Source organism: Atractosteus spatula, chromosome 12, assembly GCF_055471065.1.
Source record: "Atractosteus spatula isolate fAtrSpa1 chromosome 12, fAtrSpa1.hap1, whole genome shotgun sequence".
Classification (NCBI taxonomy): Eukaryota; Metazoa; Chordata; class Actinopteri; order Semionotiformes; family Lepisosteidae; genus Atractosteus; species Atractosteus spatula.
In genome coordinates, this window is record NC_142717.1 from 30799102 (window position 1) to 30814083 (window position 14982).

The 14982-nt window shown below is 39.2% G+C and overlaps 1 protein-coding gene across 1 annotated transcript in view; it reads right to left on the minus strand.

Moving 5' to 3' along the window:
- Window positions 1–14982, minus strand: part of LOC148822896 (protein Jumonji-like) — a 142562-nt gene that overhangs the window by 36847 nt on the left and 90733 nt on the right. Inside the window, exons 4-5 of the mRNA XM_088929014.1 lie at window positions 10920–11089; window positions 2715–2894 (exon numbers count right to left, since the gene is read on the minus strand). Coding sequence (XP_088785140.1) covers window positions 2715–2894; window positions 10920–11089 — 350 coding nt within the window. The remainder of the gene's footprint in view (window positions 1–2714; window positions 2895–10919; window positions 11090–14982) is intronic.

Here is a 14982-nt window from a genome sequence, read left to right on the forward strand (position 1 = left end):
CTTCAGGTACCTCTCAAAAAAGTGCTACCGCAGGACATAATTCACGGAATACATTTACATTTATGTAACTTCTGCACTTTGGTTTTGAAATTGTGCTTAAAAGTACAATAGCAGTATCTGCCAGTACAATTTCAAGCAAAACTTTCTCAAATCTGTTGAATGCGCACATTTCAAGCGTGAGATGTAGTAAGCAGTTCTGACCAAAATCTCACATTCAATTCATTACAGACTAATGCTTTCATTGAGAAGTGCTTTAGAAAATCTGATATATATATTTTTTTCTTTCAGATATTTAACACTTTTTTAAGGAGTTCAGCTACTGGTAAACTTTAAATAAATCAAGAGGGAAAGCAGTCACGATTCTTCTGTTTTCAGTCAATTCTGAATTGATGCCATGGTGATATAATTGGTATATGTTGTGGAAAAATAAACAAATGAAAACGAGTGAGAAGTTCATGGGCTTTAAAATGTGTATTTTGACATTTGATATCTTGCAGTAAAAAAATTTAGATACAGTTTGTAAAACAATGAAGCCATTGGCAAGCGAGCTGACGTTATGGTTTCTGAGTAGTTTGTATAAAGTGTCCAAATAAAATCTGGTCCAAGATGAGTTCCTTGGTTTTAATAAGCAATATGCACAAATAAACAGGCCCCTTAAAAGTCTGTTATCAGATTCAGACATCTGTTTTTTACCTTCAGGGGTAGAAGGCTTTCTCAAATCTCATAAAAACAATTTGACATCAATGTTATGACAAAATTCTTGTTGGCAAAACTAGCTTAATAGTTTCCTGTATCAAACACAAGAGTATTTATTTAAGGAAAAAAATGTATTCCTGACTGAAAATTGCACATATCCATATAGCAAGCAGAGAGCTACTTGATTAGAGGGGTAGTCATTACAAGTCCTTAGGAATCTAAGTGTCTTTCATTGGTGTAAAGAAAGGGTATATATTATGTTACAACATTGATACACACACACTACAAACCAATGTACCTTTTTCATTTTAAAATGTAACCCAATAGATAAGTAACATACAACTAACACGATGGGACGACAGACAACCTGTACCACAATTTCCACATAAAACATTCTATATCAAAATCTGATGATGATTAGAATACAAACCACCATGCTTCCACTATAAATATTTGCATCCGATAGCATGTAGTTAGCTTCATTTTAGAATATGAGCAATGCAGAAAAGAAAACGAAATAATGATTAAGGTCTGGGAAATCTTTACCATCAATGAAGGCCAACCCAACACTGCTTGTAATGCACTGCTCCAGTGCAAACAAAATTAGCAATGTGGTATTAAAGCATACAGTTCTACCTCAGTGGACTATGAAACCAGAATTTGCCAACTTCAACTAAAAATAGCAGAGCTTGTTAAACTTGATCCTCATCCAGATCTACACTGCAGGCAGTGAGAGAAGAGAGCTAGTGTGGTGTTTATGCTCCGAGACTAGACACAACATGACTGAAAGAGCTATCCTGCACTCCAGTGGCAACAGCAGCCCTTGACGTAACCAGAAGACACTGTAAATAAAAAAAAACTCCCAAACAGCCTGGAAAGCAAGGGGGAGCTTGGTGACATTTCTTGGCATTGTTTTTAAGTGGCAGTTTCTTCTGTTTGTACAACACACAGTTTTGCAAGTTGGGGAAAATTTAAGTGGAACATCGTCACTTGTGACAGGCTAGAGAGTTGAGAACAAGCCCAGCTTCCCTTATGAGTTCAACCAATTAACTCCTGTACCAGCACACCAACCTTATTTTTTTTTCTCACAGTTCTGGTTAGGAGCTTGAGTCAGACACAGTTGTTTCTAGCCCTGCTTTCACAACTTCTCACCCAAAGTGAGACCCCAATAATGGAGTTTCTAACTCGCCAATACTCACACCAAGCTCTAGTTAACTAATTACAGCCTAATAAACAGTGGGGCAGTTCCAACTGTAGAGGTGTGAATAAGTTCTCTATCAGACCCTGGTCCTTTTTTCACTTATGGGCATGCAGCCATCTCCACAGTAAATGAAGTGCATGGGCAGATTGCCCAAAGATGGCCTGGAAGGAAAACCTAAACCTTTAAACTGTGCAAGAAAAAAATCCAAGAATTTTATAGCAGTTTGCTCAGTTACTTCACACTTTATTTCTCATTCACTTCCGACGCTAAGGCGGACAATACTTCAAAAGACTTTGAGGCTGACAAGTCCATTAGCGACATGGTTTACTCCCCTGATGAGATCAGGAAAAAGAAATCTGGCACAGCACGTCTACAAATTAAGTCAAGGACACGTTGTTTAAAACGACGCTCAGATTTAATATTCCCACGGACTATGCTGCAGCAGGGTGATGTGTTCCTGCAGGGGAAAAAAAAGTTCAATCAGCCGAACCTAATGAGGACAGCCATGTTTTGCAAAACTTTTTCGATTTAAGCATCGAAGATGAGTACGGCAGGTTCAGTCTGCGTAGCTGAACTGAAGAGATGACACTACCCCCTCAGCCAGAGTTGTAATTTTACCATTCGTTTGAGCAGGGCACTCACCATTGGGGTGGGAGAAAATCTTTTTTTTTTTTAAATGACATTATTTAAACTTAATAACGTTAATCAGAGATTTACTGGACCCTGGTGCAACAGGAATTTTTTTTGCAGCAGGAATTCCCACACCTTACCGCAATGCAAGACAGTGTCTCGCAGGCAGACAGGAACCCCATCATACCGTGTCCGTTGTGGGCATGCTTGCCCTGTAGTTTGCTCTTCCTGGGAGTAGAGTGGCAGGACGTAGATGCTACACTGGTAGCTGGTTTCACATCCTCATAATCCTCCTCCTCCTCTTCCAGATCCTCTTCATCTTGAGAGCTTCCAAAATACGCCATATTGCTAGGCAACGCAGCCGAGCCTGAGAGGGGAGGACAAGCAAAACTGTAACTGACAGTAGCGGCAACAATCCACGCACCATTTTTTGCTTCCTACCGACAACCCTTCAGAACTGTAAGTCCATAAATCTCCACACGCCTTCAAAAGTGCATTTCTTAGTCCTAAATGTGTGATTTATTTTCTTAATCAAAGACCTTTTAAGTCACTAAATTGCTATGCCTTTGTATGCTGCACTCATTTTATGGCAGGCTCTGCTGATTTACACTATTAAACACTCACTTTATTAACACATGCCTTGTATCAACAGGAGCTTTGAAAATAAGCCCTGTAAATTAAATATATTAGACAAGAAATGTCAAGTAATATTGCAAACAGATGCTAACTAATTAAGAAAGAAGGCAGTAAAATCGAATGGGAAAACTGCTGTTCTAGGAGTTACTTTCTTTCATTTTTAAGCTCTACCCATATGAGTGCCCACTTCCCAACTGACTATATACATATGAAGAAAGGTTCCTGAAAGTAGGATCCACACACAGTGTGGAAGATCAGAACAAATAGATAGCAAAACGCCACCACAGGAAAAAGCACAATTTCAAAGCACTTACTTTGAAACTCTGCTGTAGACAGATGTTAGAACCCTGCATCTTGAATATCTTTGCTAGAGGTGGAACATCAAACTTCACAGTGGTATCATGCATATAGTTTAGCAAAATGTTATTCATTTCAATACATTAGCCAATAAACTGCGCAACAATCTTTATGACCGCAATGAATAGCTACAGTATATATGACAATGTTTCATCATACAGTTGGGGTCTTGCAGTGCAGTGTTTAGGTATTTTCAACGGGATTAACTAAGAATGTAGGTATAGCACTAAGCAACTGCCCTAGGAAATTCATTCAATTTCTTTTTGAAGTTTTCTATATTTCATTTTATACCCACAGGTGTTGATGCTTGGGATAATCAAATTAGTGTTTAACATCCAATCGAAATGTAAAAGCATTTACACGCTACTTCATTCTTTACAGAATAATGTCTTTGGGGTTAAAGGAGAGATCAGCTGTCCTTTCTTGGGGAGAACATTTAATTCATCAGCTGTGGTGGAAACCCTGTTATACACACCCACATGCTCCTTACAACCACCATTACACCTTCAGGAAAACAATCTAACACTTCTATATAAGCAACAGCTGTGACTTGGGTTTTGATCTGGTTCTGCTTGCAAGTCAGACTTCTCCCTCTAAGTGTTTTCTGTGACTAAATGATTGCGATCGAAAAGAAAACCTCATTATCAGTGACCAGTGCTATAAGCAATGTACAAACCACAAGACAAAGAGCATTTTATTTTGTAACGGAGTTCAACAGTTCCTCCCCATCATAAGTGATATCTAACTGGCTCATGTATGTCATAACACAAGACCATTGGGGATATTCGATCAAAAGTGTGAGTTAGTGGTCATAAACATTTCTGAGGCTCTGTGAAGACCTGTATCAACCTGTGAAAGTGCAAACACTAGTGCACTAGCTCACTCTGAAACATGCTTAAATAACACTTCTCTGCCTTCGTTGACTGGTGTTATTTTATTGCTGCACAGATATTCCGAAGACTGTTTTGAAACCAGATATCCAGTCTATGATTGCATTCTTCCTGTATTACAATTATGGATCTCAAAAGCGAAATAAAAAACTAAGAAACTACATGGTTTTAAAACTAAAAAACATTATGTACCGCTATATACCAATTCTGAGTCACTACTAACTACAAATGTTTATTAAATGGTACTTCACATGAGATTAGACATAACTAAGCAAGCTGCTGGTCTTCACGAAAAAGATGCGAAAATGTTAATTTCTACTACTTTAATATGCAGTTAGAGATCTAATGTCTAATCTAAGCACTATGTAAAAGTTTATAAAGGCAACTAACCTTCATAGTGCCAGGTAGAGTAGCCTGTAATTAAATGTACAGTAGAACTAGAATTAGATTCATGATTAACAAGGACAGAACTCAGAAATGGTCATTGAAATTGCTCAGTGTCTATGCATGTCAAATACTAGATGACATTCATGACATTTAATGGATAACTACTGTAAATAATTTTACGGAAGCACCATAGTAAACATGAGAAAAAACTCATAGGTCAGGCTTCTGAGCATTGAAGTTAATGTCAACAACGACTGCTTTCCTGCTGAAAATGGCAAGCCATGATGTTTACTGAAAGTCTGACACCTAGCTTCGTGGATCACAGTTTTACGATGAAGCCCATTTTTACACAAATAAAAAATAAATAAGAATTTCCCTCCTTTTGTGAGTACAGCAGTCCATAGTGCCAAACTCAAAGACAATTAGACAATCCTGACACTTATTCATAATACACCACACCAAAGTCCCAGCAATTTGATTAATGACTACCACTGTCATCATCCTGGGAACAGATGGCACTAAAAGCAAAGCAACAATTTCTTCACTAAATTCAAACATGGCAAAGCTTAGAACTTCTAATGTAAGATACTGCTCCATAGCATTAGTGGTACGGTGAATGCCAAAAGTTTATCCAAATTATCCAAACATCACTGAAGATCAGTGTTCTTCTGTAAAATGCACCATTATTCAATTCTGCTGCCTGTTCATGTTATTTGAACATTTATAGCTCAGATAGGATGAACAAGACAAAAGAGGACAGTAAGTGAAGTTCTCAGACAAGAAACTCCAAATACAATTGTTCACACATCTATTCACAATTAAAAATTCAAATTGAGAAAATTACTTCACTTACATCATGGGGAAGGTTCTCATGTAGTGCAGAAAAGGTCAAAGGGCAAGACAAAATGGGCACCGCACCAGTCATTACTACAGCGACAGGCTGGTAAAACAGAATGCGTTCGTCTCTCTTGTGGCCCTTGTTGAAAGCTACTGTGCAAAAGAGCTGGGCTGTTTGTTTTGTTGGGAAACGTGTCAAGGTTGGGAACCTAGAACTGCCCAGCAGTCAAGTCCTATAAATGTTTCAGACCCCAAATAAGGCTCCAGTTCTTTCTGATTTGTTTATTGCAGGCCCCAGGAGAACCTGAGTGAAAAATAATTTGACAGGCTTGCTAGTTCATGGCATCTCGTAATCCACCCTCCTTTCACCAGGAATATTGAGGGGGATTTATGACAGTGATACAGGCTGACTCGCAACAAAGCATCTGGCTCAATGAGAACAGGGCCTGTCAGCTCTAGTCAAGCCAAAAGGGTAACACTTTAAAAAACTGCCAGTTAACCCCTTGTAAATCTTAGTGGCATAAAATTGTCCCTAATATCTCACTCACTACAGAGATTCCAAAAGGCATCAAGATGGCACTGATTTGTGCTCCCATTTTTAAGTGTCATACTTACTCTTCCACGGGTTAGCAAACCCTCAAACCCTCCACCAGCCAGACCTAAAAGCATGTTACAGACTGCGGTAGGCGGAGGAAAGGTTTTTGCATCTATCTGGGCAAAATCAACAGCCTGGTGAAGCCATGGTGCTGTTGGTCTGTGGAGTAAGGGAACGGACCCCTGGTGGCAGGAATACCAGCGTTGTTGCCCCTGCCGAGCACCTGTGGGAACAGGCTGCTGTTTGAACCCATGTGCATCACTGCCTCAGATGAGTACTGCAGCTCTACTGCTCAACATGATGAGAAGCATGCTGAGAATTACTGTCTGTAATTGAGCTTGGAATCCATTAATATTACTCAACCCAACTAGTTGGGAAAGGGAAATCAATTCCTAACAAAGATTTTAAGTTAGTAGCCATTAGGTTTTAAATATAAAAACCTGGAGGCCTACAAATGTGCTAGTTTTTGTTCCAGCTAGTCTCTCAACTACACAATTGAACCCTTAACTGAGTCAATAATAGGACGTTTTTTTTTTTACTATTTTGCAGTAAACATGTTGGAGGTCACCTTTTAACTACTGAATTTGATGAGTGATAACATCGCAAACCTCAGAGTAGAAAAGTAATTGTAACTATTCCAATCAACTAATGTGTCAGACCAATTAAGGCTTTAATTCGGTCATTAAGATGGGCTGCAGTGAGAAACCAGCAGGGGAGTGGGGCTCCAGGACTCACAACCCCTGTCCATTGTCCCACCAATCACGTGGCTGGTTTGGTTATCAGTACAGCCAATAGCAGAGTGCTTGCAGTAACAACGATGCAAAGTGAGGAACTGAATTTAAGAAGATCCCAGAGCCTGTGAGGACTCCTCTAACATTTTTGAATTTCTGCAAATCCATTAACCCTGGCTGCCCTCAGCCAGGGAGTCAGACAAATTTAATCAGCCTGTTCCTTGCCTGTAAGAGCTCTTGTGCTAGTTTAATTGAGTTTAAATCAGCCACTTTGTAACTGGCTTCAAGACATTCCCATTGAAACAAGCTCAGAATGCAACAATGGCAGTGGGGCTTTGCTGGCAGACAGCACAGCACCTTCCGAGTTTGAACGAACCCAAAATTCCCCTCCTAAACTCGCCTCCTAGAACACACCCTGCTTTCCTTAAAACCCATTCTACCCCAGAAGACCATGAAACCAGCTCTGCGACTAGCAGCCAGGAGATGTTAGAGGGACCAACACTGCTTTCGTCTACACTTTCAACCCCTCTGGGAGACATTTCTTCCTTGGCTCCAAAGAAACAAGAAGTAGACTGATCCAGGGCAACAAACATTGGGCTTTTTTCCCCGTAAGTAATCTGGTTGTTGCTCACAAAGTTACCCACTTTGAGGGAATCGAAGATAGGTTTTCAAAAACGGAGAAAAAAAACTTGGTATTTAAGCCACAGACTTGTGGGAAACACCATGGCAAGAGGTCAGCTTGAGATGAGTAATTGTTGTGATGTCAAGTCTAGTACAGACTGACAGGGAAGGGAAAAAAATTGTTCGTTGTGGAGGTTTTTAACAGTTTTCACTCTGAACTTACAATTTCTCACGAGTGGTCCTCGGCATTATGCCATAGTTTGACTCTGACCGAGCCATTTTTGGGTATCATGGCAGATAAAAATAAGCCACAACAGGCTTAGTCAACCAGTCCCACTCTATCATTTAGGTACTTACCTGGATCGTTTTTAGAAACTGTGGCTAAAAAAAAGGTGCATGTAAGTTCCAGTGTTTTTAAAAAGGACATAACACAGGCCAAATGATAGTAAACAGACACCCACACAGGAGAGAACCAGTGAATTCAGTGCCCATCTACAGGACCTTTAGTGAGAAAATCAAAGGCAGCAGACCCTTTGAAACATGAAAAGCTGAACATAAAACACTGCCCTCTTCTGTCCACACACCTCTAGCCATGCTGAGGTCAGCTGTACAGGCCTCCCCAGCTCCCAGCCAGCAGTGACATTATGCTGCCCAAGCCAGTTCACATGAAACTGTTCCAAATAAAAAGAACAAAACCCATGGACGAAAGTTCCATTAAGGCTGCGTGAGATCAGGGAAAAAAATGTGCCTGTTCTCCGTTGGGGGACATTATCTATAAATAATTCTGGCGCTCAGATGATAGAATGGAGGTTAGTTGAGTGGAGTTTATATTCCACAGCCTTCAACATCAGGAGAATGAAACAAACCACAAGAAAGAATATTCAAACAATAGCTCCTTAAGGGACTGAGTCTTTTATCACAATTTGGAAAATGAGCTGTTTTTATTTCTAAGTATAATTAGACTTGAGGTTTTATAAAAAGGGAGCAACCCTGGCCCAGTTCTGTAATCCACCCTATGCTACAGTTTAGAAGTGGTACAACAAATGTTATGAACCGCATGTTTCAAAAGACCTAGGGAAAAAGTAAGTATATACAGCAAATATACAAGCCCATGCCTAAATCAAATAAGTTTTTTAAATGGTGAAAGTGAAAGACTGCCTGTCATTGTTCATAGGAAATATTAGGTTTGTGACTATGTAACAGCCATCTTTCTTTCAACTTCCTAGGCTTTTGTGTGTCATCTTGTTCCCTTGTGATTATTTGCAAAGTAAAAATAAAAAAAAGACATGTGATCTATGTCTCTGGAAAAGCAAATTAAAAAGTGTTTTTCTTCCTCCACAGCCGAGACTTTTTTCGGCTATCGCCACAGATTCACCATTGTTCGTGCTCATGTGTATGTGTACACACGTGTAACACTGTGCTGCCTGCATCATTCTGAGCACCAGAAGACATCACATGCAGACTGCCTCTCAGGAGCCTTGCCTGCTTGTAAAGTGAACTTACACAAGGGCTCTTTTGTTCCTTAATAATAAGGGAAACGACTTTCAAACTGCAGGAGTAACACGTCTATACTGTCGCCTACAGCTCCCTAAAACCACCCACTAAACAATCACATTCATTTGATAAATAATGCTTCCATAATTTGGGAAAACATTACATGTGAACATTTCCTGTAACCTCAGGTCCATAAATTGTTTTGTGAGGAAATGCTCAGCAAGCATATCTTAAGTGATTTATGGCATGATCAGGACATTCTGACTGCAAATGAAAAAGAAATCTAATAAAAACAATGCTTTTTTCCCCCCCTGTAAATAAAACTTTACTTTGGTCTCTCAATCTACAGGGATTGAGATAAACAAGTACAGTGTTCATCAGAACACTGAACCTGCGTTCAAACCCAGTTTCCCTGTGATAACTGATTTCCAGTTAAACATAAGTCACCATTTTTTTTAAAAAGGCAGTATTTGGAGAACAGATGAAAACCCATTTGTATTGTTACCTGATCATAAAGCAGGCTCTCTGAGGAATGCTTTTACTCAGAATCTGTGCTTCTCAGAGAGCTCTGTACTCAGACCCTGTGTGTGATGATGATCGTATTAAGATTATTAAAGGTAATAAGAAATTGTCAACACCATCTGGCCACCGATAGAAGCTACGCAGAAGTTTGCTTGATCAACTCCTGGGGTTATCTTTTTCAGAGAACACCAACAATTTACAACAGTACTTAAAATGAGGATAAAAGAAGGCTTGTCTTTCTTTACCTCCCCTTCAGCTTCCCTCAACTCAAAAAACATCATAAAACTATTGAGTCTACAATTACAGAGTGGTTTGTAAGAACCCAGCAATAGGGCTGGCAACCAGGGCCTGGTACTTATTTTACTTGCCACACTGTTCTAAACAGGCGTTTCCTTACGTTATAGTAAATCAGCAGTTATAGTTTACTAGCCCCTGCAGTGTGATCAGCAAGTATGGCTTTATTTATAAGTTGATATTGGTTAATTGACTTGAGACCGGCCTCTCTGTCCCTTGTGATTTAGCTTAAACAATTACACCAGCTGAACAAACATGGCAAGGACAATAATGTTTCTTTTTAAAAGCATAATTAAGTCCTAATTCTTCAGACTCTTCTGGTAGATTTCAGGCTGAACAATGAAAGTACTGTATACCCTCGGAGTTTCAGTAAGTCTATTCAGTTTCGCTGAATCCAGTGGATGTGTAGCAGCCCTTTCCCCCTCTTCCCCACAGTAGATGAGCCAGGAAGCAACAGACCAAGCAGAGGAAATTCTACTCATACCTCCCAGATCAATTCTCTCATTTGCTGTATCTAACAGATAAGTTTATTTAAAATTAAATGCGCTGAGAATTAAGATTCTTGAAGTGCATATTTCATTTTTTTCCATTTTTTATAACTGACAAATCTGCTCAAAATCAGATATCCCTTAACAGTAAATGAATCCAAACATAAATCAAAATGTAGTTCATATAGGGAGCTATATCAGCACACAGGCCGCAAGTAAAGGATTATTCCACGCTGAAGAAAGAAGAAAAGAAACAATGTTTCGGCTGTGGAGCCTTCTTCGGTTGCGCACACCCAAAACATTGTTTATTTTCTTCTCTTTTCAGCGTGGAATAAACCTTTGTTTATTCAAAATGCAAAACGTATCTAAAACGACACACCCTACTTGGCATCATACTACACAAATCTAACTCAAAGTTTTGCATTGTTATAATAACTAGAACAGTATTATAGAACGATACAAAACACAGTAGACATAATAATAATCACTGTATAGCAACTGACAAACAGCATTCAGCAGGTCTTTCCTGCAAAGTCCTACCTCGGAGACAGAGAAAGGTCAGAAAGTCCTCGGTCTTGGGCTTGCGCTTGGAGAGGTCAGTGATCTGAGATATTGGAAGTGGTAACGGTGGCTCCACAACCTTGACAGGGGTTGTGCTGGGCGAGTTGGGCTGAGACTGCGCGAATTTCCTTTGTGCTTGCAGCCTAGGTCTGTAAAGTACAAGACAGTGAAGAAGACCACATGAAGAGCCAAAATAAAAACAGATTTGAAACACAAAATTGAATAGGTATTTATGGAGTCCGCAAGAGTCTTGCCACACAGTAGTAAAATTCCCCCTCCCCCATATGGTTCAACATTGTAAATTCTGTACAAAATGCTCCCTTTTTATTTCCCTCATTTGAAATTTTAATATGTGTCTGCTTAGCCTGAACTGAAAAAGAAATACTACTTCTGTATTTTCCTATCCAAATTCATCTGTCAAACACCTTTCCTCCATTATTTTTGTTCCAATAAATTTTAGTTGAACAGGCTTTCAAGATTTTCTTGAATAAATGGAGGAAGAGACAAATTTTAGGCATTACATTCATCAGTAAAACACTTGCATATCAGACACCGCTGGCTGTTGTCAGCATATTGTCAACTTTTGATTCTAACAGAGTCTATAAAATGTCATTAAATCCTCTATTAAATTCTGGCAAGACCTCAGTTGTGGCCAATGAATGATACAACTACAAAGAGCACTGAACACATAACTATTTGTGGACAGCCTTTCAAGGCCAACTTTTGAGGACACACTGGGCTTTCTCTTTTGGTTTTTATGGTTATTAGTGTTTCAGATTTTTGTGCAAGTTGTTAGGAATAGCACTGAATACGAAATTCTGTGAATACTGAATACTAAATTTTACCTATAGAGGAGCAGTGTGCATCAATTTCCACAAGCTTCCTGCATCCATTCCTTTTACCTATCCAGCATATGAGTTCTGCAGTACCTACAAACATCTTAATACGGTCCGAGAAAACTGGAAGACTTTCACTTTCTAAACCCAGTTTTGCATAGCATCGCTAAAAATGTGCTCTTTTGCCTTAACGGACCTTGTCTTTGTAAAATTATGTTAACATTTTGCAAACTACACTCACATTTCAATTAAAAACACTAAATTTAAAATATGCCTTATTCTAAGCAGCAAGAACTAAATTCCAGAGCAATCATAGATACCAACTACAAGCATGGCTGAGATATGATTAGTTTAAATAAGGTCTGCCTTTTGCGGAGAAGCCTCTAACTTAGCAGGCTAGGTGCTATGTTCCAGACATGGCTATTTTGAGCTCTTTAACCAGCCTAAACACTATTTTTAACTTTTGTTCCTTTCTCCTACAATATGAGCTTTATGTATGGCATAATCAAAATAAGTTACAAATCTTGCAACAACTAAAAAACACTCCTCCAGTTCACTCAATAACGGTGGACTGCTGAAGTGTGAAATTGCATCATTTTGGACTTTTAAACATGGGGCTCTGTACTGCTGGGATTTCTCATTTCTTATTCTAATGCATAATACAAGTCTTCAAATCCTTCCTGTATGTTGGCACAAGGCATCTAACCATAATAATGATGTGGTATATTATCACGTTTCTCCTCCATAATTTCATGTTTATTGGGTGAGGTGTCAGCCTACTTACAATTTGGTAACAGCCCCAACAGCAGGAGAGACGCATGACTCAGTGTTTTCTGGGACCCTGCTAGGCTATGAAAGAATTGCCCTTTTGCTACAATAAACTGCATTTTTCCGGCCACAGATATATTGTGAAATTAGATTAAACAGCCAATGTTAACTATGTGCATTCCTCTTATTCGTTAACAAAATTCAGGAAACTTATTTCCATCAGGTTCTACTGACAAACCATGGTAACCATGCTGCAGAAACAACCTGGCATCCAAAGAGTTTGTTTTTCCAGTGAAACACATACAAGATACTTGGCAGTATATACTGTATGTTGATGTTAGTTAAGCAGATAGTATACCTACCTACTAATTGAACTATTAGTTCAGTAAATTATAATGCAAGTAACTGAAGCCAAGTACGTCTAGAGATAAGCACTGAGGATGCGACTCACCCAGGCCTCAGATTTTGCATCTTATTTTTCACCTAAATATAAGTTACAATTTACTGTGACCTGCAAATGCGATATTATTCTGCTATGGTTGTCCGCAGTATGATGAACTAGTTTAATGAACCTTTAAAAATATTTTACAGTGTGTATCAAACAAATAAAATTCATTATCGGCGCAATTCAGATAAAAAAAATATAAAAACCACTACAATCACTGCATGGTGTCCAGATCTCTAAAATTCTGTGCAATTAATTCTCAGTCTCAAGATCATGTGAAACAACTGCTGTACATAAGGTTCTCCCTGGGTAGCTGCTACTCAGCTGACAACCATAAATTTCAACATCCACACCAACTCCATTTTAAACTCTGCCTTTTAGCCTTCTAAATCTATATAAAGGAAAGGGGTAGAACCAAAAAAAACTAATCTGCCAATCTGGGCATGCAGGAAAACTTCTCAAATTTCAAGGAAACATTTCAATGTTCATCATCGATTACACAGAGGCAAAAAAAAAGGTTGTGTGGTAAACAAATGTATTTGGGACACAGGTCTTACCCAGAAAATTTCAAAACCTAAGAACATGGGTCATCCTGGGGAGCTTGGGATCGTCATCTCATCTTTGAATACATACAACCTTTTCAGTCAACTTCTCTGAATTAACACAAAGGACTTAAGCGCTATTATTAATGGTCACCCACGGGACCACAGAGTTTTATGGGATTAGCTCACCCCAGTGTGTCACCCATTTTAACATTTGTCACTGCATTCCTTCTCTTTCTCCCCCATTTTAAGCCACTGCCCTCGCTCCAGATTGAAGGGGTCAATACAACTAGCATTCTGCAGGATTATTTGTTACAGCTGTTTGATGGTGCATACATAAATCAGAGCGACAGAAGCACAGAAGCACATCTACATTTGCACACAAACATATATATATAGAAATATGGGACACGTGACGTGCTTAACCCCCGACCACTGAGAGTGGTTATCTGTGCAGCAACAGCGAAATGTCAGACTGAATCCCTGCGAGCAGCGCGCCCCAGTTGGTACAGATTAATGACAGATTGCATTAGTTCCGGTGGAGTCCTAAAGGGAGCAGTGTGAATCTGAAGCAATGGCAAATGGCAGTGGAATTTTAGCTAGAAGATTCCAAACAAAAGTCCTGTCTGGGACTGCGCTTTCTTCCCCCCCGGAGAGACCCGGGGAAAGCCCAGGAGAGAACAGACAGGAAACGGGACCATGGATGAAACCGGCAAGCAGCAGCATACCATCGGCTTCCCTCATATCGATGAATTTTTCCCAGACGCGAGGGGTCTTGGGTGGGGTTAATTCCCCCCACATTCTTGCATTGCTTCAGAATTAAGATTGTTATTCTCCTTCTCCAAGACTATGTCCAGATGAACAGACAGGACAGTTTGCTGAAGACCCTCAAGAACAGCCACCCACAGAAATAAAAACAGCAAGAACAGTTGAAGAACAAAACAGCTCTGCAAAAACTCTACAAGCTCTGTGCACTTCCTAGCAGAATGCGTTTTATACTTTATGTGCATATTTTATAAAGATTTTAAAACTGAGAATGTTTTACCGAGACAGAAATTCCTTTGTAACCGCAATTACAGAACAACAAAAAATTGCAGATACAACTTCGAAGGCCTGCTGCAAAGCCAATTCAAAATCTCAGTGCACCTTAAGCTAAGAGCCAGTAAAAACATTCCCAACACCATAGTATCACAAAATAAAAGTACTGCGTTTTTTTACCCACTGTCAGTTTAAAAGCAAAGATGCAAGATTACAAAACAAGATGAATTTTATTGAAAATTACACCTATTCATAGAGTAAATAAAGATGAAGATGTCTTCTTTATTGTGAAATGGAATCGTTGACTGTTCTGAGATTGTTTTCCACACCAGTACAGTTTATTTTGTAATGGATTAAAAACTGAAAGTGTTGAATTGGTAAATATGCCATGTTTTTCATTTCCTGAGCGCCTT